The sequence below is a fragment of the Harpia harpyja genome, chromosome 4, assembly GCF_026419915.1.
Source record: "Harpia harpyja isolate bHarHar1 chromosome 4, bHarHar1 primary haplotype, whole genome shotgun sequence".
NCBI classification, from domain to species: Eukaryota; Metazoa; Chordata; class Aves; order Accipitriformes; family Accipitridae; genus Harpia; species Harpia harpyja.
This window is the reverse complement of record NC_068943.1, coordinates 65,765,701-65,793,146: the sequence shown is the minus strand read 5'-3', so window position 1 is coordinate 65,793,146 and position 27,446 is coordinate 65,765,701. Positions and strand designations below refer to the sequence as shown.

The window sequence follows — 27,446 nt, the reverse complement described above, 5'->3', positions numbered from 1 at the left end:
GATAGGTGCAGAGTTTGAATTGGCCACTTGCTACAGTGAGGATTTCACCATCTATAGGAGATCATTGCTTGGAGTAGTTCAGGAGCATCATCATGATACAGATTTGATTTGGGCCTCCAGGAGCATGTCTGGGTTTCCTTATTAAATACAAAGGAGACTAGGAAGATGGAGAACATAACCTGCCTTGATAAAGCTTGTTCTACTGGGGTCAGAAATACTAAGTTCATTATTTTGAAACCTGAGAGCATTTGGGAGTATTGGCAGGCCTTTTTTTTTTTTTTTTTTTTTTTTTTTTTAATACTCTGATCAATAATAAGCAAGGTGGTTTGATAATTTTCCTTGAGGAACAGTGGAGTCTCAATTTATATATGTGTCCCAATATGCCAGTATTTCCTGAAGTCATGTAACTTTTGCACAGTCTTCAGCATATGAGAATAAACAAGTATACACAACACTAGGAGAATAAACAAGTATACACAACACATTTCTTTTAAAATTTCCTTAGCCTTATAAAGAGGTAAAGATTCCTGACTCTTAACAGTGAAAAATAGAAATAAAATTATTACAATGTCAAACTTCAAAGTTAAACTAATTCATACACCAGAAGTGTTAAAATACAATTTTAGTCTTGAGTGCAGCACTTCAGATAAGGGCAGAAAACTAATGTAAAGCTTTGGCATCAGAAGTAAAGGCTAGTTTGAATATATTTGTTTATTTAGACTTGTTTTTCCATCTAGATCATGCTAACCCTACTAGCCCACTACTTGTGAAACCACCTGATCTCCCAGAAGAAAACAAAATGAGTTCATCTGTAAAATTTACAGCTGGAAATACAGTTAGTAAGTATCAGAGTACTTTCTGATCTCATTTTTTACATTATGCAAAATGTAGATCTGATATATTCTTCAGGGAATGAAAACTTGCTAGATAGCAGAAGCTCTAAATTGAGATAAACTTACCCTAAGAATAGAGACATTTCTGATACAAAATATATATTAGAAGTAGTAATTAAGAAAGTTCTACTGAAGTCACTGGAGATGTTTTCCTGCCATATGTGTTCAAAAAAGTTCATTTTTGTTAGCCCTTTTCCATCTTCCTATTTTCTCTTTTAATCTCAGGATGACAAATTGAAATGTATGGAAAGTGGAATTGACTAAGTAGCATTTGATTGTACTTCCTCAGAACCATGTAACAACATGTTTTCTGAAGAGTGAAAGCCTGTTGACCACAAAATTTTCAGACAATTCTCATCTTGTTTAGCTACTAAGAAAATGTGATAGACTTCTAGATTTTTCTTTTTAGGTACAGCTTTTCAACTGTTTGTTTGCTCCTAATAGCTTTTTTGATTTTCAGTATCTCCTGTGTCCAAAATGTTTTGCATTATTTTGATTTGATTAGTCCACTTGTCTAATATTGAGACTGGTCCCAGATTATATGTAGCCTGAATGAATTTCTAGAGTCTGTTTCTGAGATTTTTTTTTTCCTTAAGCTGGGAACTTTTCTTCAGTAAAAATAAGGTTTGAAGAACTCATTACTTTGAGTCTTTTGCATTATTAAGACAGAAGTATTTTGGTTGGTTTGTAATACAGGAGTAATTTAGAAAGAGCCTTTTTGCAACATGTCTTGCTTTCCTCGTGAACTCTGTTTCAGTTGCACTCTTCGTTCTGAGCAACGTCTTGAGCCTGTTGTGTCTTTTTCTTCTCAAGCAGAGTTCTGTTTTTACTAGGTAGTCTTCTGATGCAAAAAAAGAATGAGCAAACATGGTCTTTTAGTGGGGAAACTACTACTATATGCAGGGTCTAAGTTCTGAGAGCCCTTCTGTACTCCCTTTTCCTTATCCAAGTGTAGCTTAACCTTTGATAAAGGGCCTGTAACTGTAATTATACCAAGAAATGCTCTTCCCTCAGAGGAAAGATATAGTGAAATAAAACAAACCTCATTGCAGCATAACATAAAGCCATCCTGTAGTACCTCAAACTGTAGTTATCATGGGATGCCCATCCTTTTTCTGAAGAAATGGCTCTTGTCAATATTGTAAGTAATTTGAATGGTTAACACCTTCCAGGTGAATCCTGAAGAAATCATTTAATACAAGCTAATTCTAGAAAATGAATTTCTGATGCTTAAAAAACCACTATAAATCTAACAGGTTTTTTTTGTTCAGACTTGCTGTCTAGGTAATTACATTTCTTAATGTTCTTTACTGTCATACTTTCAATAGTCTTATCTGAGCACTTTCTATGCTAAATCAGTGACAGTGTCTATAGTGCACTTCCTTGAGCTGTTGGGCTGGAGTAATTTTTCAGTGTTTGCTTTAGTTGCTTGGTTTTGTTTAGCTGTGCCAGAATTCATTTGAGAATAGGGAGTCTCAATCTTAGTTTAAGCAAGTCCTTTTCTAAGTGGGTTTTGTTGTTTGTTTAGCTTTTTTATATATTGCTGTTTTAGAAGCGTTGTTTCATAAATGGACATTCTTAAAGAACCTTTCTTCTAGACTATTTTGTTCATAGGTTCACATGCTTTTTTCTGCATTGTACAGAAGAGTACAGATTTCTTAGTGTTTTATCAATCAAAATTTAGATGCAGGTTAATTATTTTACTTCTCATAGTGTACTGTTCATGGATCAATATATTAAAATAGTATTTGAGCTGAGAACCAATGGAGATTTATAAGCATCATCATGATGTTGAGAAATTAGCATTTTATCTTTGTTTTCCATGCTTTACATCAGCAGTAATTCAGCTTGGAAGTTATGAATTTGTAAGTAGCAGCTCGGACCTAAGCCAGGAAGCAAGGACAAACTTTTCCATTGCATGAGATAAGAAAGAAGTCAGTAGGCATAGGCACTGCGCAATTGTCTTTCTGTTCAAGCCGTGTGATTTGGAACAAAGGAGGAGAGGATCTATAACCTCAGAAAGAGATAACTGGAGAAGTTCATCAATAATTCTTCGGATTGCTGGACACCCACAGTATTGAAACTGTTATTATGCCAGTAAAAATAAAAGGAGCAAAAATAACTGCTGTTTTCCGAAATTGTAACTTTAAAGCAACGTACTACTTCAATATGTCATTAAGGAAAATTTTGTGAATATGTTATTTTAAACTCCTGCTAAATGATATGAACAAGATCATGAATACTGCATTCAGAACGGAAGGATAATCTAAATAATCTTCCTTCATAATGAATTACAAAGCTGGAGATGTAACTTGTATTACTAACATTGAAAAGTAGAAACCTCCCTTGAGGACAAAAATAATGTTGCAAAAGTCTATATCCTTCATAATAGGAACTTCACCTATCATGCTTACATTACTGGAAATACTGAAAAAGGATCCTATTAGATTCAAGATTGTGTTCAAACTCATGAGTTTGGATTAGCCAATATTGGTGCAGTACGAAGATTACATTTGCTAAGTGACCATCCTTTGCCTTATATAGCCATTACAATTGTTTACTATCCAAATGTCTTTGAAATTGGTTTAGAAATACTTCTTCTATTATCAGTGTAAAACCAGTAGTTTTGTACTGAAATGATGTAAAACTTTTTGGTCCAGAAGGGCTTGCTTTTTCTTTTTAGAAGTGTGATTACATGAATTCTTGTTTCTCACTTGATCCTTGAAAACTTAAATGTCATCTTGTGGTAGACATTTCTGTTTCTTTTTTTTTTAAAGAATGTGTATATAGATACCATCTTTTAATTCTCTGTAGTCCTCATTAGAGACACACCTGTAAACCTGCAGAGAATAACTTCTCATCTGAAATGGACTTGAAATAGGGTATTCCTCAGCTAACTGTGTATGGTAAAGGTTTCAAGCCAAGTTCACTAGATTAATGTACCTGCAGTTTTAAGGGGTGGGGGAGTTAACAAGTAAGAATGTGCCTTGCTGAACAGGAAAGTCATCTCTGCAGGATTCTTGTTTCTGAGTCCTGGTTGACATGTCTTAACACTTTTGAAGACTTTAGTGTCCTAGGAGGTTAAAGTAATCCTTTGAGACTGGGTAATTCAGAAAAATCTTGATGTTCTTGAGTAGAATTTTCTTCTTTACTGATAACTAATCAGGTGAGTCTCATTGGTCCAGTGACTTTCCACCTTGGATTATGCTTTACCATGTGCTCTGGAATCATCCCTTGTGATAAATTATTCTGATATCCATTTTTCTGTCTACATTCATTCCACACAAATCTTGTGATTTTAGCGAGACTCCTCATTTCTGGGGAAAAAACCTCAAGCTTTGCACAGCTTTTAAGGGTAAGGGTGTCCTTAAGGAAACTGTCTTATGTGATGCTGTAATAGCATCTTTCATTTTTATAGGTTGCCTTAAGCAAAAGCGGAAAGGTTTTAAAAAGATTTAGTCCAAAATGGAGCTGAGTACTAGCCTTGAAGGTACAGAAGTTACAGTAGTAGCAAAGCTACTGAGTTCATCTGTGTACTGTAGATATCTTTTCCTTCTTCTGACTTCTAAGGCTGGTGACAATACTTTAAGACTTCTAAAATCGAGCATGTCCTACTCCTTGCTTTTTTTTTTTTTTTTTTTTTTCTTGGATGTCCCTTACTCTTGTTGGCTAGATTGTTGAAGTGATAAAATGCCAAGTGTTTAAAAATTATTGCTTATGAAACTTGCATTTTGTATTTTAAATACAACACTATTGTCATTGTTTATTCTTAAGTACATCCCAATAGTAACCAACAACTCATAGTATTGGATGAGGGGAGTTGGTTTGTATTGGATCCTTCAGTTACTCAAACTCAAGGATTTTGAATCATGCCCAGATGATACCTTACAGGGAAGCAGTACAAGGATATAAACCTTTTTTAAAAATAAAAATGGGATATTTGAAGTTATATATTACCTATATCTGTTAGGGTATATTAATGTTGCGAAACACATATGAAACTTTGTACTTTCTTTTACCAGCAGATGGTTACAGCAGTTCGGACTCCTATGCTTCAGATCCAGAGCAAATTGGAAGTACTGTAACACGGCAACGGTCAGTAAAGTAGCAATTGAAGAAAATAAATAAAAGGTGTTTAAAGCAGCCTGTTCTGAGCTTCTGGTTTTTTGACAGCTAGCTGGTAAAATGATGGCTAAATAGATTCTTAACACTCAGGAATCTGGAGGCAGTGTGTTTTCTAATGCATTAACAATGTATGCTGGTCCTGTTAATGTATAAAGTGAAAATTTGAAAAGTAATGTAGTCTAAAAAGTTTGGGATTGGCCAGTCAAATGAAACTCCACGTTCATTCAGAAATCCTGATAAAGACTTTCTCCTTAAACACAAGGGAATGTAAGCTTATAGGAGATCATGATGTTACTTGAAAACAATTTTTTGTATTTTTAAACAAATCCATTAGGCATTAATGGAGAAGTACCTTGTGACTTTGTAGCATAAAAGAAGAATAAAACATAAATTAGAAATATCACAGCAGTAACTCAATCTCTTTTAATAATGGGCTTTTGTATAATGAAGGACAGTCATAGCCCCAATGTAAATTAAGGCATTGGAGGAAGCTATGCAAGCACATAACCAACAACTGCATTGTTTGACATAAGAGAATGTGCTGTACTAGGTGGTGCTAATTGTTCCCATTAAATGTGCCTGAGTAGGATTAAACATCAGCTATGCCATTAACCATCTTACAGTCAGTTTCAGAGGTAAGTTTCAAACCAAAAATAATTAGGGTGACTTCAATAGCAAAGAAAGATTTGCAGTTGCCATTCAGTACAGCAGCTTGAAAACTTCTTTCCTCCATTGTTACTTAATGGCAAATTTGATTGTCTGTCCTGCTTCTATGTATGTTTTTGTACTATCAACATGATGGTTTCAACATTTTCTTTTCATCTCTGATTTTGGGTTGGGTTCTCTTGCTGAACTTGTGTGGATGTGTGAAGCTTTCTGATGAGTTGCCACTTTATGGCACAGGTAGCTTCTGTCCAGAGCTGGCAGTTCTGGCAGTGTCCATCCAGGAAATTTTTCTCCCACTTCCTCTTTTACTTCCTTCCGCTGATACCTCTTCTACCAATTGCAATCTTATCTATAGAGATGACATTGTCCTTAACCCTACCATCAGTCCAGAGTACTTTTTCTGTTTTCAGAAAGCAAAAACTGACAAGGCTATGTCAGATAATGATATTTCAGGAGTGTCCTTAAACCACTTTCTCCCTTTTTTAATCCTACTTGTGCCTTTTATGCTAGACTAGCTAGAGGGATGACCCTAAGTGTTGGTGTAATTATATTTGTATTTCATCAGCTGGAGGGTTACACAGTGTTACAGAAGCATTGTCCTGGAGAGTATATTAAGAAAGCAAATTTTTCTGTTGTGATAACTCAGTTTTCTGTCTGGACTTACACATTCAGGAATGTCAGGTTTTCTGTGAAATTTAGGTACTTCTTACCTCTCCTAGTTTTATATCTTATGACAGTTATAGAAGAATGTTACAGAAGTCAGTCGTAGAAAAGTTTTTATCACTTATTTATGAGTTGAATAAGAGTAGCTGCGTTCACGTCAGTGATTCAGTAACTCTGTCTTGCTCAGATTGGACTAGTTAGGAAGTTTCTACAAGCTGTTTTTAAATGGAAGTTGTACAAAAATTCTGTATGCAATAAATCCCACTTAAATGGCACTTGGTGCAGTACTTCATCCTTCTATCCTTTCTGCATGTGTGGTCGATGAACTTACAACAGGTATCCACTAGATGGTGATCCTACCTAAGACTGAGTTAAAATTTCTGAAGATGCTACCAAGCATATAGATTTGAAAAATTTCAGGCAGAGAATTAAATAGCTATCTCGTACACTGAGATACTTCTTAAGCTCAGTATACATGGAGGCAGGTCCAACAGAAACTTAATATTTTTCTTCAATGACATTGAACTTAAACTATTTAAAACCTAATCAGGATGTTTGACTACATCTTACATACTTTGCAAATTATAGTGACTACCATCTGGATAGAATTACTGTATTTAGGATTCTCTGTTTATGAACTATCATTCACATGGGATGTGTGTCAAGCTATTGGTTACTCAAAGGTAAATTACTTGTGGTAATATAAGAATAATTTGGATAATGGAGATTTAAGTAAATAGAAATATAAAAACAATTGTGAAATCAAAGAATACCAGAAGTTTAAAACTGATTTTGCAATCTTCAAAATCAATGGCAATCAGGCTCTTTTCCATCTGTCAAACTTTATTTTTTTAATTGCATACTTTGAAGAACTTTTGAATTTTAGTTCTGTTGTAGCTGCCTAAAATCTCTACAGAAGCTTATATGTTTTGCAGATCACATTCAGGAACATCTCCAGATAACACTGCGCCGCCACCACCCCCTCCAAGGCCTCATCCTTCTCATTCTCGATCATCATCTTTAGATATGAACAGATCCTTTTCAGCTACCCCAGGTAGATATACTGTGTTCCTAGTGTATATTAGTTTTCAGTACGTATATTCCTGAAGCAAACAATTTTTTTTTCCTCTGAAGAAAGATTTAGAGTGTGTTTTTTAAAACACTGCTTCTGAATGAAAAAGCTGAAAATGTTGTCACTCTTCCTGTATTAAAATTTGTACTCCACTTTGCTTAAACAGATAATATAGGAAGTAAATTTTCGATGTTGGCATTGTAGTCCTTTGGGTGAATGTGGGCAGCAAAGTCAGGAAATAACATTTTGGTAGTGTACCCACATGCAATGAATTGCATCTGCCAGTAAATTTTCAAGAGGAGTTCTTTCATTATCAGATGTATTAGATGGGTGTTAAGTATTTCACTTCAGAGGAAATTATTAAAGGTCACTTCTGATGCTTTGCTGCTTAAAGGTTTTTATTGTACTTCTGGCTTGTCAGTATTATGCAATTCAGAATCACGAAGTATGAGAAAATGTTAAGAGTGTATAATGAGGGTAAAAGAAAAACAGGACTAAGATCAGAAAAGTATGACCATGTCTGTACTTTGAGCTGGAACAAAGGACAAGATCCATGTTCTGATTCCTTGTTTTGTGTGTTTAGAAATTTGAAAGGAGATGACATTACAATTATGGTCCTCAATATGACAGGTTGATATGTAGGCAAAATGCAGGACTTCTTTATGCTGACAAGTCAAAATTGATAGCACTGTAATGTGAAGAGTAACAACGTCGGCCAACCACGATGCCTTTTTTACAGGACAGCAACAGGCTGGAGTTGTTGCCTATCCCCCTGCAGTGCCTCCAAGACCACAGCCTTCACAGGTGATGTTGTTACTTTCGAAAAATCATACTCTAACTCGGTGCATCGTTTTTATCTAACTCTGAATTTTAACTTATCTCTAAAATGAGTAGCATTGCTTGGTATTTTTTGAAACCACCAGGATGTGAATGATGGCAAAACCTAGACTATAGCCAAATGTTAGCCTTTCCTGAGTAAAGAATTGCTTCTGGTGGAACCATGGGAAGGGATTAAAGTAGAGATTGAGGAGGGAGGAGTGAATGGCTCTGGAGCTCTGAGCTGTAGGAAAGAGAGGAAAGTTATACTTTCACATTTCTTTATCTGTCCCTGCATAGCTAATAGACCATAACACAGACTGTGAGAGCATTCTTTCAAAGTTTTGCAAAATAAGTGTTTGTCTTCCATCTGTCTCGAACAGGGTATCGTTTTACATAACATGCCTGCTCCGAAAAGGAGTGATCCCACTTCTTCCTTTGTTATAGACTTGGTCATCTTTGCAGGCCTGGTCTGAGTCAGTTCAGTTAGCTGATTTGGTAGAAAACAAATACTGAAAAAGTTTGTTTTTCTTTGTCTCAACCAGCTGAATCCTTCAACTGCTGTGCAGATCTGACATGGGACAGATAAAATTGCTTTTCAGTTTTTTTCAGCAGCAGCTACTTGTTAAGAATCTGAGTTACCAGCAGTTGAAGTCAGTCAATGGATTCAGAAATAATCTGCAAGGAAAGAGGGTACAATGACACACATATGCCATACAGTGTGATCACATAAGCATGTTTCCCTGTGGAACTAGACTAAAAATCAGTCCAGCTTGGCTCTATCAGGCTTGATACAGTTGCAACAGAAACATCTACTGTCCAATGAATCTAGCTAGTCCTACAGTGCATTTGTCTTTGGTCTTGTTCTCTGGATAATAGCACATCTGATTGAACTTTCTTTTCTCTTAAGTATTTCTCTAAAAAGGCAAATAATCTTTAACGTTCTGTCACAAACTGTTGTTTGGCAAGATTCTTTGCATCAGATAACTATGTTAAGAACAATGTCACTAAATATTTTTGTTGTTTTATTGCAGGGTGCAGGTCCTCATGTGCATCGCCCAGTAGATGCTGAAGGCCTAATAGCTCATACCAGTACCTCACCTCAGCAAATACCAGAACAGCCAAATTTTGCAGACTTCAGCCAGTTTGAGGCATTTGCTGTTTCAGGTGTAAACAAAGAGGAAGAAGATGAAATTGAAACACACTCAGAAGTCTTGCAGGTGAACAGAAGTGAAGATCTTGTCAATCGCTTAATACCACCAACAGTTAGGAGACTTTGTTAAAACCTACTTCTGTTTGAACTCTGGTATTTTTATGGCATCCCAATCCATTGCTAGAAATCAATTACATTACACACTGCTACGCTTATGTAGTAATTGCTAAACACCTAGGCAGAAGAAATTCCTTTCTTCTCAGTTCTTGATTGTAATTCAAAAGACTTTGTACTTATTAGCATGTGTGTGCACAAACATAATTGTATTGGTGCATTTAAGACTTAGTACAGGCAAAACTTTTCTTCTGCTCACTCTTGCCAGACTTCCAAAACTGGCAAGTTTTGAAGTAGTCTGTCTTAATAAATGAGATGACTGTCAAGTATTGTAAGCATCTGCTAGAATTCCATTAATTTGGTTCTGTTCAAAGCCATTGGACAGACAGATAAAGTGAATAGAGCTCTGGCATCCTTCTATAATACAGAGAGAGATGTTTACAAAACCTTGTTTCCTACTACAGAAACAGGACTTAAAAAGTTTGCAAGCCTCAGAGTTTATTCTTACTAATGTCATAATAGCTTACTGCTATTACATTAATTACTTCATGTTTTCCTTTCATAATTTGTAGCCGTCATCCAGATTTTAAGTTCTCTGGGGCACTTCTGCATCCTCAGTTGCAAAAGTACCTGTGGTGCTTTAAAGTCCTCCCAACTATTAGCAACTTGTTCTTGTTTCCCTTAATCAGGAAGGTAAATGACGTAGAGCCATTTGAGCATTCTCCATTGTACCTCATTGCAAAATCAGCTACGTTAGCTTAAGCTGCCACTGAAAACTGCTTAAGTTAAGCCTGCTGATTGTTTTGCATTGAAGTGGATGGAGAACAGTCACATTGTGTTCCATTGGAGGGATTAACCTTTGGCAGTAATAAATAGATAATGGTGGTAATGTAATAGCAGAAACAGCTGTAGCAGTTTATCGTCTGGCCACAGCCTCTTTTGTACTATACAGTGCCTCATAATATTGGGGATTTGACTTTATTCAGAGGTCTTCCAACATCCGGAGTACAATGCTTGAGAGCAGAGTACTTTCAAGTAACTATTTAATCTTTTTTTCATAATTATTTTAGATTCTGTGTTGAATCTTAATTTCTGTATCAAAATACAGGTCTGACTATTGATTCTGGAAGTAGAGCTTTTTACTTATATGCCTCTTCTGTAAGCTGCTCCCAGGCCAAAACAGTGTTTGTGACCAAGATAGTTTTAGGTGGTTTTACTCCAAAGCAGGTATTGCTGCTGTATTCCAGCTTGTGCTTCTAAAGACGACTTGAACCAGAATTTAGTTGTGAACTGTATTCATGTATCAGAAACGCGGCATACTTGTATTTATTCTAACTGTTGCCAAATGAAATACTTGTTAAGAAGTAGTTTTCTAAATGTAGTTTATATCCCTTTAGGTTGAAAAGCCCTCTGATTCTGCAAGTTCTCATAGAGTTGCCAAAGCAGATGGAAGAGTTGAAGACAAAGCACCTGCTAATGTCCCCACTAGTGCGGTATGCAAAGTACACTTGGAAGGAGAGCGCAGTTGTCTGATACATATGAAATTATGTGTTTGCTTTGATTTGCAACAGCAACTTCATATGCTTCCACTTGAACCCAGTTTTCTTAGGTCTTAGCTTGAAGTAGGCACAATTTTTAAAACAGAGCAAAACTTTCAGTGCAGAGCTTGGTTAACAGTAGCTTTTTTTTGTTACAGACACATAATTACTGAGGTGAAAGCGTGCTCTGAGATGTTGTGTATTTCCAGTTGTCAGTTGTACCATGGTGTTTCTGCTTGCACAGTTCTTTGTCAGTGTGTAGCAACCTCCTGCCCTTTCACCAGGGGGTAGGATTTAGTACTTCAGGTTTTTTTCCAGACCATATGAGAATGCAGCTAGATGTCTGTCAGAAAATATCTGATGGGTTGTAAATTCAGTTAGCTCAGTAGCTGGTTTTGAGAATATGTAATACAAACAAGTTACCAGGTTATAATCCCAGTAAAATGGAGTTCGTGAGAATTAATAGGCTGTGTTTTCCTCTTCAGGGTAAAGGCACTACCCCACTTGCTCCACCACCAAAGCCTATTCGCAGAAGATTAAAATCAGAAGATGAGCTAAGACCTGAAGCTGAGGAACATACACAGAAAACAGGTGTCATAGCTGCTGTTCTTGCTTCACAGCCATCTATTCCTAGGTAACCCAAGAAGTGTATCAATACATCTGTTACTGGAAAATTTACATTTAAACAGCATACACACTTTCTGTTCCAGGAGTTGCGAAAAATTTCAGTGTGCTTAAACTAAATTAATTTAACAGTTTAAAGGGTTTTGGTTTTTAAACAAGATCATCCCAAAGCCTCTACCACAAGAGATCTTGAATTTTGGAGTGTGAACTCTTTTTTTAACTTCTGCAAGTATGTTGGAAATAAGTGGTGGTAGTATTAAGATGTAGTGTTTAATTTGAAATAATGGTTGCTATGAACAGTCCAAAATGTGCAGTCTTTGTGTCCTAGCGTGAAAGTAGACTATTACATTAATAACTTTGAGGTAAATGAATGTGGTACGGTGTGTTGGGACTTAAGAAAATTGATTGTGACAAGTTTTTAAAATGTGCTGCTTGATGTTTTGTTGAAACCAAGTATATGTGGCTTCCATGCAAACATACAAGGTTAATCGAGCCAGGCAGAAGAGGGAAAATTAACAGTGTAACAAGTTAAAAAAATTTGAAAAGAGGATTCTGCTCATTTAAAAAAGAGGGACTGTAAATGAGATACTCAGCTAAGCAATGAAATGACTTATTACAGTACTTCTAATATATTCTCAGATCAGTGGGGAAAGACAAGAAGGCAATTCAGGCATCAATCAGACGTAACAAGGAAACCAACACTGTTTTGGCCAGATTGAATAGTGAACTACAGCAGCAACTAAAGGTAATTCTGTAGTCTTTGTCTGTTTAAGAGAAGAGCCTGAGAGGGCAAGATGTTAGTGAGGCACAGTAACAGGCATCTCTGCAAACCAATGATATACATAGTAGAGGATGTTGATACAAAATATTTAGTTGTTTTTGTAGATCACAGAACGTACCTAATTGTGACAAGCTTTGTGAAATTACAAAGGACACTTTTACTACTACAAAACACGTTTTTCAATGTATTGATTTGCTTTCAGCTACACTAAAAATAAAAAATCAGAAATCTTAACTTAGTATTAATGACTAGAGGTAGCTGTTGTGGTCATCAGATACTTTAAAAGCAGTATTGAGAACAGCAGCTGAAGGGGTTTGCTTTCTTCTGAAGGAAAAAGCAAACCTTAAAGTCTTAATAAAATCATAAATATTTTTAAACAAATACAATAATCTGGAATGCAAAACTTGCAGCTTAATAAGAACAATAGTCATCTGTTTATTTAGGTCAGCTATTACTGTTTTGGATTTATCTGTAGGCACCATCTTAACATCTTTCTTTTGGCATCTTTCTTACCTTAAGATACCTACTTTAATTATCAAGTTAATATAAAAAAACCCAAAACTTAAATGTAAACATGAATTAATGTGATACTGTCTAGACTGGAAGATAGGCCATTTTAAAAACTTATCAAGCCTGAATTTCACTTGTTACTATTTATGAGAATCAAGGTGCATAAAATTCACGTAAGAGGAAAAACTGGGGAAAAAACCCTGAGTTTCCAATCTTTTAACTGAGATGAGAGCTTACCCCCTTAACATTTTAGACTTCATTTGAAAATATTATAGTTGGGTTTGCAGCTGGTTACAACTTTGTGGTTTTGGGTGATTTGAAAGAAATGAAAAAATACTAAATGGCTTCACCTTTGAGCAAAGTATTGATTTTCATTTATGAGTAATTACTAGCTAGCCAATCTTCCATTCAGATTACCAGAAGAGTTCTCCACGTTCTAGAAAAGACGTTAGTTCTCAAAACTGAAGCTGACATTTAACAGTTTTGATCACATGAGGAAATTTTTAATATTCATTCTCTGTGGACAGTCACTAGAAAAATCTTTCTTTTGTAGGATGTTCTTGAAGAGAGAATCTCCCTGGAAGTCCAACTGGAACAACTTCGACCCTTCTCTCACCTCTAAGCCTACTGCCGTTAACTGTGAATTTACTAATTTTGAAAGGGGTATTGGTTTCAAAGCCTATTTAAAGATCCATGCATCTAGCTCAGTGCACTCTATTCTACATTAAATGTTGTGGTTCTGTTTTGTCAATTTGTCCACTTTTGTATTTAAGTATTTTAATTTCAGTACAGAGAAAACAAAAACTTTTTCCTTGAATGTGACACTGCCTCTCAATTTTCTGTGGGCATCCGTGATCTTTGTTGGACTTGAGTTTGCAGAGTTTGTCACCAAAATTTCCAACTGGAATTTTTTAGTGGTTTCTTTTTTCCCGTTGAAACATCTTTGCAGAAGAGGATTGCTAATCAGTTGACTTTAAGCATATAAAATCTTCTTTCACTATGGCATTTATTTTACTGTGCCAGAAAAGAGAAAAACTAGTAATCTGTCATCAGCCAATGTTACTTCCCAAGCTGCCTTTCACAATTGGAAAGTTGTTCACAATTCTAGAAAGCCTGCCTCTTTGCAATAAACCAACTTATTCAGGTTGACAGAGTTTTTGCAGGCTGCTTGCCATATCAACTGGATTTGATTTTGTTTTTGTTGCATACATTATAGAGTATGTAACCACAGATTGCCAGGTGTTCACATTTTATCCATTCATGATCCCAGTTCAGCCGCATGCATATAAAGATTTATGGTACAATTGGTAGTCTGTCAAACAGACCTTTTTCAGTCCTCTCTTGTGAAAAGAGTTGGGTGTAAATCCCTAACATATTAATTACACATTACCTAAGCACCACCTGTAATTGCATGTTTCACACATTACCTTTTAATAACAGATCACATCCACCAGTCTTCACTGTAACAAATTGTATTGTCAAGTAATGTGTCAATACCTCTATGAACTTCTAATTCCCAGAAAAAAAAAAACAAAACAAAAAATGAACAGTTTGCTTCTTAGGAATTTTGGGGTACCTTCTGTCATCTTGTTTCCAGGCCTTATTTCTCTGGCATATAGACACGCTTCACTATTAACAGAGTTCCCTGAGTGTATCCTGCTATTCAGGTTGATGTACTGTATTAGGATTTGTTGTATATTGTACGATACACACCTTTTGATCTCATATGTAAATTTGCATTAATTGCTGACTAACAGCAGATATTCTATTTAATGGCTTCTTCTGGCTGTGGGATCATAGATGTTTAACTGCATGGATGTATCTCTGCAGAATCAGAACTAGCAATTGTGTGATTTTTACACCAATAAAACAGCACAATATTTTAATTTTGTTGATTCATCTTTACCTGGGAATTGAAACTCATTCAGATGGGGGGAGGGGTTTATTACAGGTCTGCAGGGAATTTTTTGTAATTTTGTGGCATGTATGAGAAATAGTTGATCATAATCCCTTGACCATTTCCTTCCCTCATTTTTTTAGCTGTTGGTCAGAAGTGATCAAATTCTCTTGGTAATCTGTGGCTATACTCCTTTTGTATCCTCCTATAAGCAAATTTAATACAGTTGTAACTTCTAAAATGTAAACACTAGTACTGACTTGGGTCGAAGAAATACATAGTTCTTTAGTTTTCATTTCTGGTTTGATTTCCTTGAGAATACCTTTCAAAATTAAAACTAAATGGATCGCCTGTTAGCAGTCCTTATCCTCACAGTGTCACTTCTGTGCTTAAATGAAATTCTCTTAACATCTGCTTCCTTTCCAAAAGGATAGCTCAAGTCAGATTTTTCTGCTGGATATGCTGTTTGTTACAGTGAAAAAGAAGTATTTCTCTTTTTGGTTATCATATACAGACTGGATAATTATGGTTAATTTTTATTACTATAACTATTCCAACATTTTTTCAAATGTCATGGAAGTGTTGCAGATGGCTTATGTATATAATCCAAAGCAAGATTCCCTGGTGTGAAAGACACAAATGTCACAGTTGCATGAAAGGTGGTACTTTCTATTTGCATGTAAAGGGATTAAGAAATGATAGCTAAATGGGCACAAAGGTTACATATGAATTACGTATCAAGTATGTCTTGCCAATTAGTAGATAAAGTACAAGACTTTGACTTCAAAAAATAAGATATAACTAAGGAAATGAAAGAAAAAAAAAAACCAAACAAACAAAAACCAAACCAAAACCCAAAACAAAACTAAAAAACTTTAAAGTAGATGGACTAATCACTTCTGTTATAACTGCCAAGTAGCAAGAACAGTGTTTAGAAAAGTGGGTCACTTACTGTAGTTAAAGAATGTTGATTTCAAACCAGTAGGATCTTGTCCATAGTTTATTTTAAATTTAAAAATACTTTTTAAAAATAGTACTATTTTCATATTAATATTTAAGTATTAAGCCTATGTTTATAGCAGCAGGATTCATAAATCAGAATTTAACATTTTAAGCTTAAACGTGAAAAGCCTTTTACATTCAGATGTGACGTGTACGTATGATTTTCTGTAACATCAATGTTTTTCTAGTAGAATGACAAGTTAGTGTCTCAAGTGAAGAACTTGGACAATCTGAACATTTTTGTGTCTTGCCAACAAGTCTATTTTTAAGGATTTTTGTGGATTACTTTTAATGCATCATTCAGTATGTTTTAAACCAGTTTTTCATGATCAGAAGAGCTTCTAACTGAAAAATTACTTATGTCTTAAGAACATCACTGCCAATGATGTTCAGAAGTTACCTCACTTAGTAATGTAACCCAACTTTAATCCCTCAAAAAATTATTTCCCTGTCTTCGCCATTTGTTTGATCTTGATCCAGCTGCTTGATACGTTCTTTTTTATGAACTTAGATTGTAAGCTCTTTGGGGCAAGGAATTATGTACCATACAAGAGATGCTCTCTATATTGCAAGCATAAATGTAGACTACTAAATAGTATGGAGTGTGATTCATGTACCCAGCTAGGATGGATGGACAGCAGCATGCATTTCTGAAACACCTGCAAAATGTTTTTCTTTGGAATTTGTGATTGGAGGAGTGTCTCTCTTCTTGTTTGATTTGTGTTTCCTTTGTTTCTCCTACTAATGTGCCTCTTTCTTCATTCCACCTGCTTTGGAGTTGCTTTTTTCTCCATTCATTGCCTATCTTTGGACTGCAGAGAAGATTTCCAAAATGCAAAGGTAAAGAGCTGAAAAGCCACTTTTTTTGAGCAGTATTTTAAGTCTACCCAATGTAAGCTAGTATTTTCAATTTTTTTGTACTTCACATGCCCCTCATTTTACTTGCAATTGTATAGTACATGAACTAGAGGATCTCTTATTACTGAAAATGTCATATGTGGGATAAACAAAGTTGAGGTTATAAAAACTCAAAGCTAAAGAAAATAAATTTGCAGCATTGTTTCTTGTGTGAGATGTCTCTGTCCCTTATGGATGGGGTGTGCTGTGTTTCCGCTCTACATTTAGGGCAAAGTTGAGTTACTCTCCTGGGTTCAGCTATGTACAGAGTTTGTCTCTAAATGCAACTTTATGGATGACCTAGTCTGAATCACTTTTTCCTAAAAGAAAAAAAAAATTGGAAAAAAAAACCGCACTGTCTCTTGACTCATTCTACTCTTAGTTTCTAGTAGAATGTAGTTTCATGAAATGGTAATGTCTTACAAAAACATGTTACTCCCAAGTTAGTAATAACAATGCAATTCTTACTCTGTGTAGAAGATTAAAAAATAACTTGTGTATTTTAAACATGCTTGCATGCTTTAGTTTCTTAAATACTTTACAAAGCAGTCCATGTGCAGTTGAGTATTCATTTATACTCCTCAAAGTTCTGTTTTTTGAGACATACAACTTAATTTCACAAGCAGAATTCCAGCTTGTTTTGCCATGCATATTGATGTACTAATCATTTATAATACAGCTCTCTAGAAGAAAACACATGAAAACCAAGGACTTTGTTCTCTAACAGCAAAAAAATTTTAAATAGACCTAATGGTCTTTGAAAACAACTAACTAGCAGTTGTATAGGAACAATGTTAATGTCTGTATACTAATAACCAAATGAGACTATGCAGTGTTGTCCTGATAATTAGTACCCAAGCAAAATAGAAACCTTTTTTTTCCACAGGAGTCTTTAAATTAATTGCTTTTCAAAATTCAATTACATGTTTGGGGGGAGGGTTTAATACTGTGTAATTTACTTTCAGTAATGCTTCTTTAAATTGGCCAAATAGGTTTTAAATGTGCAATTCCTGCTTTAAAGCTAGATTGTACGCTAATTGTACCTGATTGTACACTATTAGTGTATTCCAAAGTGATTTTACAGTACTTTTTTCCAGCTTACTGATATATAGGTATTCAATGTCTTGCATTTAAGTTATTGTCAGAAACAGCCCTTGTTTCATTATAATACTCAAAAATTCAGAATTGTAACTCTATGAAATACTAAGTTTGTGATCTCGCAGCTTATATCTGAAATTTTAAGACGACTTTTAGTACTATTTATCACACTGACAGCATACTGCAACACAGAAAGCTACATGAATTCTCTTCTATCTCTGGTAGAATATGTTCTTGACACTTTCACTCTTACAGATATTAAGAATGCATCTAATCTGGAAGCAGTTGAAATTACTCTGTTGTTTTGAGTGGTCTTGATTATGAGCAACCTAGGAAGTGAACAAAACATCATAAATAGCGAAAGCAATTTAAACTGACATTTAGTGATATATTAATGAAAAAAGAAATTCTAGCAATACTGCTGTGGAACCTTATGTGACTGGAGTGTTTTTTTCCCAGTCTACTGAGGAACTCATAGAGAGATACATCCTATTCTACAATGCATGTAAACTCTTTGATATATCCCATGTAACAGCAATGGTGGCTTTTGCTTTCTGTCATCTAACTTCAGAGTTCTAACTGTATTTCTCTCTCTGGCTCAAATAAGACTGCATTTAAACTGACAGAAGAGGGTATGGTCCATGGAGTGAAACAAGTTAAATGTACGAAACAGCACTTTGAATCGGGAATGTCTTCTGCAAGGAGCCTGTTGTCTTTGGTGTCCATTCAAAAGGCAAAAAAGAAAGACTAGCATTTGAAAGAACAGATGCATATTGAGCAAGGAGGCACTAAAATCAATTATTTGCCCTAACATGCAGTTGGGGGAGCAGGTGGTGGACTGAGCATTACAGCAGTTGCTATAAACTGTAAACACTTGTGTATGTGAACACTTGTTAAGGGCTTCTGAAGGTCTAGCATACATGATGGGCTATGTCAGACTTAGCAAAAAGGTATGTACAGTAGGTAGATTCAGCAATATATGATTTCTCAGCAGAAGTCAAAGGAAATACTTTGGGAACCCTTATGGTATCTTAGGAGTGTGTTTCATTAAACTGCCATAGAATTCAGCACTCTACTAAGTGCTGTTGTGCCTTATTTTGCAGATCATCTTGAACCGATAAAAAGCTTGACTTCAGTCTAAGTATGAAAATACAGTATGTATTTCAAGAAAAAGTTCATGAAAGGAATTTATAGGAAGTTGTAATTCAATGTGTTATATCAGAAAATGCAGAAGTGATGTGCCTCCAACTTTAACTTGTTTTTTCTGTTATGTATCCCTGCCTGTGGAAGAAGAGTGCTGCAGTTTACAACAAACCCTTCTCTAGAGCTTCAATCCCATTGTCTTTCACTGCCCTCATGAAGGAACTTAGTTACCTGCTTTCTGATCTGAAGGAACCAAGAGGTCACAGAAGAATCAAGAGGTCCTTTTGCTGTAGAAGGGTACTTGAATATATTCCTTGGTTTGCTCCGCACTTTGTCTTTGAGGATAAAGTAGTGTTGAAGCAAGAAAATTCCTGTGGAAAAGCAGTATTAATTCACATGTCATTTTATCAAAATTAAGAGGCTGGTCATTTTGATGGATTTTATGGTTTCTGCCAAGTTGCTTCCATAGGTGGACTCACTAACCAAGAAACATGCTAAAATTGATAATCTCTTAGAACTTTTCATGCCAAAAGTATCGAATGTTTTGTGAATGGTTTTTCCTGTAGCCTTTTCAGGCAATGGAATCCTTTGAAGTTTTAAAACTTCCTTTTTGCAAACAGCTGTGCATGTGGAATAGTAGGAAAATTTTTGTTCCACTTGTGGAAAAAAATTTTATCCATTGATTTCAGTGGGGTTGCATTTCAACTGTCACAACTCAAGACTGTCCTGATCAGAATTAATACAAAGTGAGTACTGCCAGAAATTGAACTGAAAATGGATACGATGTTGATTCCAAGCTAGAATTTTAGGTTTAAAATTTTGATAAAGATGGCATTATGATGTATTATTTTACATATTATTTTATATTCGTGTCCTCATATTTTAACAGTAAGGATAAGAGAAAAATGGGGGCAAATAGATTGAATGCTGGATCCAAAGGAAGGTTGCAACTATGTGTAGTAGTATCTATAGTTTAGTGCTATTGTCCAACTCAGGTACTTGATACTATGTGCTTAATTATAAGTCTGAATACATATTTTCCTATCTGCCTGTTTATGCTAGGTAGGAATAGGGTTGAGATTCGCAATTTTTATGCTGCATCTACATGTTTGGATGATTAAGCTGGAAACTTCAAAACAAACTTACTGAGACTTTTGGTGAATTATGTGGATTTCTGCATACACCTCACTTGGGCTTATAAATTTACCAACAGATGTGAAATTGTGCATGCATGCAGCTTTCTTTGAGGAAGTCTGTATTTTAAGTGCATTCCTGAAACCTTAAGGTGAAAGTACAGCCTGATGCAAACTCGTAGTAGTACAGTGCATCTAGTTGCTGTGAAGTTGCGTAAAGTTAATAGTCTTAATACAAAGTTCATTCTTGTTTCATGTGGATTTACAATCTGCTTGTAGTTGTCTTCAGAAAATTTCAGTCCTGACATGGGATCTTGTGGAATCAAACCTTCATTCAAACTAACTCTTCTGTCAAATAAGCTGTGAGAAGTTCATTTTCATTTCTAGCACGATAAATGTGGGCTTCTGTTGTTGATCTCAACTTTACCCTGCAAACTACTGAGTCTGCAGGATAAAGCATGTTGCTGAAGAAGTTTGTACATGTTTGAAGGGGTAGACTGAACGTAATAATTTGCTTAAGGTCTGGGCTGACTTTACTCTGGAAATGTTTCTGTCAGAATATCTAAGATCTGCCTAGGTTTCACATGAGAACAAAAGAAATTGTTATCCTGTAAAATACAAGCCAAGATAGTTGGGCTTTTTAAACTTTTAAAAACCAATTTTACAATATAAAAACATTTCCAGCCTGCTTTCTGTTTCTAGACTGGTGCTTAGCATATGTTTGTAGTATTAAGACTAATTATTCTTTTTCATTCTTGAGTTTGGGAGGTAACCCAGTGAGATGTTCCTGGGTTTGCGGTTAAGATCCTCAGGATCTCTATGAATTCAAGACACCTTATAAATGTACAGCTTTGATCTCAGACCTTGTTTGATTTGGTAGCCTATTCAGCCCCTTACTGCTGCTCTGAAAATGTTAAGATGCTTATAACTTCTAGCCTGTAGAAAGTAAGAAAAAGACTTTCTCTCAACTAGGCTGCATAGGCTTTCTTGTAAACCATTGAAAGTTGAAGTAAGTCTGCCAAGGTTACATTTTGAATCAGCTGAATTGCCAACTTTTAGAACTAAAATAAGAAATGCTTGCTTTTTTCTTGTTGTTTCTGTGGTTTTTATTTTACATTAGATTGAAAATCCTGACACAGAAGTTGAAACCATTTTTATTTGTTGCAATGGTAGTCTGAATGGCTTTAACCTGGAATACTGGTTTTCATTTTCTTCTAACATACCCCTATTTTCTTTCACAGGTGCATTGCAGTTTTTAGGGTTCCACATAAATGTTTCTTGTATTGGCACATGCTTAACTGTTAGACTGTATTTGTTCTAGTATTTTGAAATGTTCAGTCTTTTCAGTATTTTGGCCTTTGGCTTAGTGCTGCAATATTGCATTGATCAGGGTGGTCAGATTATTTGCAAACTACTCTTTCATTTGCTCTGGTCCCAGTCTTCCAGTTTGCAGGACAAATTAGTTTGTTCTCGGTTGTTTCATGTTCTGTTTTTTGTTGTTTTAATACTGTTAAAGACCTATATGTTGGAGGTCTCATACTAATCTTGGTATTTCTAAATAGGAGGGGGGAAGGTTATGATCTATTACAATGATTAACTTTTTGAGATTCACAATTTAGATCTAGCGTCAGCCATTAGAAACATCCTGTGGAGTTGGTTTTTTACTTAGAATAAAGAGATTTACAGCTCTCATGGAAGTGTGCCACAAGTCTCTGTGTAAAGCCTTGTTTCAGCAAAGTTAAGTGCTAATATGGAAGTGTGTCATGTCAGGTCTCATTGCAGAATCAGAGCCGCAGTCACTTCTGATATATTAGAGCTCTTGACTTGTGTTATCTTTTGCTGCTACAGATTGTCATTAAAGAAAAAGAACAACCTTCCAGGGGTAGGGGTGTGAAAAGCCAGCAGTACCAGCAAAATGGGAGTAACGGCTCCCAGCTCAGTCCAGTGCCCCAGGCAGTGCGTCCAGTCACTTGAGATAATGGATACTATCTCAGCAGCTATTTTGAGAGATTCTTGCTTACCTGTCCTAGTTGCTGGGGCACACTCAGTTGTAAGATTGTGGTATCAGAGAAGATCACTTGGACATTAACACAACTTCGGATGCTGCTTTCCATGGAATAAAATAAACTTCTTCACAATTTCCAGTGTTTGCACATAGCTCTTCTCACTTGTGAGCAGCTCCCTGGCAAGCTTGGTTCACCTGTCTGCTGTGTCTTCACCCTGAAATCCAAGTTAGTTGTTTCAGACAGTAACTTCAAAATACAAGGTCTGTGACTGCTGGAAGCTTAGAACAATACACTAAGGGGATAAAACAGAGAATTGCTTTATATGGCTTGAGAAGAAAAAGATTTTTTTTTTTAATACTTCCATAATTGTAAAACAGAAGGGTGATGGCTGCATAACTGAAAAGTCCTGCAGTTATTGAGATACAATTATCCCTTTAATGAAGAGATCCTGAAAAAAGCTTGTGTTCTTCACTAAGTAAATACAGGGCAACCTGTCAGATCAACAACCTAAACTTGAGTTTGAAACTATCAGCAGCCCTGGCCATCAGTGAATTTTTTTATTAAAAAATGTTAAGTTTTGTTCTAGGATAGATCAGAAGCTGTAGTAAAAAATGTCATGATAATGGTGTTTGAAGAAAGATGTATTTTCTGTATTCCTGCATGGAGCAGGATTTTTCACTCTGAGGTTGAACAAAATTTTGGTGCTGTTAACTCAGCAGTGTTAAATTTCTGTAGTGTTAAGGACTAAGAGCTGAAATGCAGCACCACCTTAAGTTTTACTTTGTTCTGATGATGGTTTAAACAACAAAATGATTTAAAAAACATCTTTTTTTTTTCTTCTGCTCTATAGTATCTATAGATGCTTTTCTTTTGATCAGAGGACAAGAGCAACAGAGAATTGAAGTCATGGCAAGGATTGTTGTTAAAAGTACACAAATCAAAATTATTTATAACTTGAGGCATTCGGCTCTGAATTCTGCTTAAAAATTCCAAAATAAAAATGGTCTCTAGGCACCTGCTTAGCAAAAAGTAGCACTTGCTATAGGAATACTGGTATGTGCATTTCTCTGTCTATTTTCCTGGTAGTTTTCATCTTCTAGCATTTATAGCAAGATGTAGCTTAAAAATATACAGAAAACAATGTAAAATAATTTCACTGCTTATAGACTATATCGGGTGATTTACATGTTCTTACTCATCCTGCGGTTAGTCCTGTGATTCAGAGATATCTTAATTTCTGTGATATGTTTGAGAATTAAATAGAAACCTTTTTGCATTTGAGTAGGAAATACATTGTTTAAAGTATTTACTTGCATTAAGCTTTTAAAATTTTTCATTGGTCTAGCTACTATAGTTTCTGTCAACTTTTTTGACTGGCAGAAATCTTAAATATGTAAGTGTTACAATGATTATGATTATAATGATGCCGGTAAAAGCTTTTAAAGTAAGTATTAGCAATGCAATCAAACTTACTGCAGTAACAAACTCCTGAGAAAATGCTTTTAAAGGCTCTGCATCCCCAGCTGTAAGCGTCTGAATTCATCCTGCATGACAGACTTTAGTTACGAGAAGCAAACTTGGCTCATGTATCTTCATGCCTCCTTTTCTTGCAAGAGCCGAATGACAATCTGTTTCTCTTTGGCACTGCTCCAGTCTGAGCAGTGTTTATCTGACAGAGGTGTGAATGTCCTTTAAGAACATACGGTGAGCCATGAAACATTGATTTGACTGAAACCAGATGTTGAAGCTAAACCCCAGGAACTGGCAGGTAAGTGGACTAACTGACCAGCTGGCCTCTGAGTACATATTATACTGAAGAGAGCGGTACCCCTGAAGGCACGCACCAAGGCACGCTCCACGCAGGGATAATTACTGAGCTCTGTGTACATAATTGTGTAGTGGGGAAAAAAGCAAATACTAATTGGTTGTCTTTATTAGCCCACAGTAAGGTGACCGCTTTGTCCACTAACGAGTCAATGTGGTACTTAGTTGGATTAGGACTGGATGCAGTCCTTGTCCCAGTACTGTACATAGAGACTCCATGTTGTTTATGTCGAAGAGTTCATGAAAGTGAGCTGTGCTCATCTACTTTCTTCATCTATTTGCATGTGTTAAAAGTGGTTGATGAGGCTTTAACAGCTTGCAAATTCCTAGTCAAAAACTGAAAGGAAATGAGCGAAGTTGTAAGAAAGCTAAGCTACCAACACTATTCTTTTCAAAAAAAAATGTTCCATGTTAATAGTTGGACTCTGTTCACTTTGGGACTTTGAAAACTAAAGCATTTCAAGCAAATGTTTGACTAGTCAAAAACAGACAATGCAAGAACTGTTTTATAAACTGTGTTTTGGGTCAAAATTAAAAATCAAGCTAAAAATTACCAAAACTAAACTGACTCTTTAGGGAACCAAAGAGCATTATAGGCATCTGCAGTTATTCCAGAATCTGAAACTTGCTTAAACAAATTGTAAAGTACACTGTTATTACAGGAAATTAATATTTATTGTATTAAATGTGGTTGGCCGTAAGTCACTGTTTTTCAAAACCTAGCTGAGAAGGATTGTTAGGAACAGTATTAATTTAAAACTGATTTTCTTGGCTCTAGGTCATGAACTGCAGCTTTCATTTTTATTGTTCTCAGGATCCAGACATCATGCACTTAGTCTGAGAACAAGACCATCGATCAAAGGATACGTCTGGAGTATGCTATTCATTGGGGAGCAGACAGATGCCTTTTTGAATGTTTAATCATGTTGGTAGTTTTAAAAGGAAAAAAAAAATCTGAGTTTGCTTGCACAGAGGAGTTCAGGCTCAGTTTTACTTAAGGCCTTTTGTATAGAAAAATGGTGGGAATTGCCAGTTGAGAATCCCTTGCTTGCTTGTCTCCCAACGTGGCAATATAAGTTCCAGTGCTGCTCTGGCTGGAGTGTTGATTTTTGTACTTGGTCAGTCTTTTATAGACTGACCTGACCAGCAGAAAAAACTTTGTAAGCAACAGCAGGCAGTCTCTGCAAGTTGTTTCTGTATTCAGCAGCTACTTATCACAAGATCCTGCTAATAAGGGTTCCAGTCTAGGGGGAAGAAGAGAGGAATGCCTTGGTATCAGAGCCAGGGACAATCATCTAACTAAACACTGTGTAAATATATATAGCACAACAAAGTTGTTAATACGAGAACAGATACTGAAATAACTAAGCTATTGTTTCCTCCAGGTATTAAGAAATACTGTTTTACTTGCATCAATTTTATCTGACCAAGTTCAATTGACCCCTCACCTAAAGTCTGTTCCAGCTCTTGCTCAGTGTTGTTCACGACCTCCCATCAGCAGACAGGTGTTTAGCCATTTCCAGGAAAGCAGGTACTTGGCACACACAGCAGTTACTTGGGAAGACAAATGCCGTAACCACAAACATCCCCCCCTTCCTCCTCCTTTCCCTAAGCTTTTATTGCTCAGGTTGGGAATATCCCTTCGGTCAGATGGGGTCAGCTCTCCTGGCTGTGTCCTGTCCCAACCTTTTGCCCAACCCCAGCCTACTCGGGTGGGGGGACCCTTTGTCACCTACTCTAGATTTTCCATTGCATCGCTGGAGTGCGATGGCAGCGATGTGAAGTGGTGCCACTACAGCGATGCGATGACAAAATCTAGAGTAGGTGACACCAAAGCATGTACAGGCTCTGCAAGGGACTCTAGCAGTGGCACTGTTGGGTTCCCTCCTTCTGGCATATTCATGCTGTTGCAAAAGCATTTATTTTACAGAGCTAAATCTGAAATGAGCTGGAGATTGGAGACAAAAAATAATTTCCCTGATACTGTCCTGCTAGAGAGGGAGCTGCTTTAAAGTTTGCATCTTTTTAATATTTTTCAAACTGTGTAAAGTGGTGTGATGGTCATGTTGGTGTGTTGGATAGTAACGAACAACTTACTTCTACTCTGTACTCTCTTTGAGGGTGTCCCATTTTTACACACCTTTCAAAATGACAGTATAAATTCCTAAGTTACTAGAGAAACTTGAAAAAAAAACCTCACGATTTTGAAAATGCATGCTGTAGTGTTGTTTTCTGAGACCCAGCATAATTCATGCTCTAAAAATCTCCTACTGTCACACCCTGCTGCTATTTGTTAGACTTTTTCACTAGGGAGAGTGAGTGAAAAGTCAGTAGCACCCTAATGTGCAAGGTTACAGCCCTGCTAGGCTGGATTTTTTTCCAGCACACCCAGTTTGGGAGGCTTGACAGTGTTTCTGAAACCCTACCCAAAAAGAGCCTTTGGAGCGGTGGTTCTACTCCTGACCCAGCTCACCAGTGGTTCTTTGGCTAAATATGTTTACAGAAGTAATACTGTGCTCTATTGCAACATGTTTTTCATTTGCTATTGAAGACCCAAATTTTCTGGGAGAAAACCCAACTTCATTACCTAATAATGTGGGATTGCAGATTTGTAAGCTTAGGCAGTTCAGCCACTCTGTTTATTTTTAAAACATGTCTTAGTGGGTTTGATGGCAGAGAAGGCCTTTTCCAGTGCTATTGTCATATGGGGAGTGGGGAATTTAAAGACATGCTTTTGATGTTCGTAAACTACAGATTACTGGTAATCATTTTCCTTGTAAATCCACAGTTGGCACACTTTTATCTTCTCCCAAGGTAGGTTTAGCCCAAGGGGCTACAGCTTTCAAATGTGTGTGACAAAAATTATGAAATAGCTATCAAGTTTTCCATTTCAGACTAGCAACTTCTTGAGTGCTAGGCTGCTTCGAAGGGACCACTGGTTTTCGTTTGTATGCCCTTCTGAATCCATGGCTGTAGGTTTAAATTAGATCTGCTGAGGTAGTTTCATGAGCTTCTGAGTCAGGACAATTGCTTCAGGCCAGTCGAACTTAAAAGACATTGCCTTGCCTTAGAAACCAAGTCTGCTGCCAACTTTGAATTTCAGTCACATTCTTAGGATAAAACCCTCATGGCTTCCACTAAATTAAAGAGGTTGAATTTACAGTACATCTACTGCAAGTGCTTCTGGCACAGGAGGCAACAACCACTGCTGCATCAGAAGGCAAAGATGTGTCAGCTAGTTAATTAGGATGAAGAGAGAAGTTGAGCTCCTCCATCGAGGTGTTTGTGCACCAAAAGCCAAATCATGTGAGCACAGATATTTGCATTTTTGATGCTGTTGCTTTTGTGCAGTATACTCTGTTACCCTTACCAACCGTTGCATTCCAGGAGTTGCTTTATATTTTGTGTTGAAATTATCTCCAGTAGCTTGAACATTTAGAGCACTGTTTTTTAAAGAGTGATACTATCAGCTTCTCTGCTGCCAGATTAAA

At 36.3% G+C, this 27,446-nt stretch overlaps 1 protein-coding gene across 14 annotated transcripts in view; it reads left to right on the top strand.

The window, feature by feature from the left end:
- Window positions 1–16,921, top strand: part of REPS1 (RALBP1 associated Eps domain containing 1) — a 69,621-nt gene extending 52,700 nt beyond the window's left edge. For 10 of the 14 annotated variants that reach the window (XM_052784517.1, XM_052784510.1, XM_052784520.1 and 7 more), the window contains 9 exons: window positions 738–839; window positions 4,916–4,988; window positions 7,283–7,401; window positions 8,159–8,223; window positions 9,270–9,455; window positions 10,900–10,995; window positions 11,526–11,674; window positions 12,304–12,409; window positions 13,509–16,921. In XM_052784517.1, the coding sequence (XP_052640477.1) occupies window positions 738–839; window positions 4,916–4,988; window positions 7,283–7,401; window positions 8,159–8,223; window positions 9,270–9,455; window positions 10,900–10,995; window positions 11,526–11,674; window positions 12,304–12,409; window positions 13,509–13,577 (965 nt within the window). In that variant the 3' untranslated portion in view covers window positions 13,578–16,921. The remainder of the gene's footprint in view (window positions 1–737; window positions 840–4,915; window positions 4,989–7,282; window positions 7,402–8,158; window positions 8,224–9,269; window positions 9,456–10,899; window positions 10,996–11,525; window positions 11,675–12,303; window positions 12,410–13,508) is intronic. The other 4 variants (XM_052784518.1, XM_052784511.1, XM_052784515.1 and 1 more) reach the window with 2 other exon arrangements.
- Window positions 16,922–27,446: the final 10,525 nt, after the last annotated feature.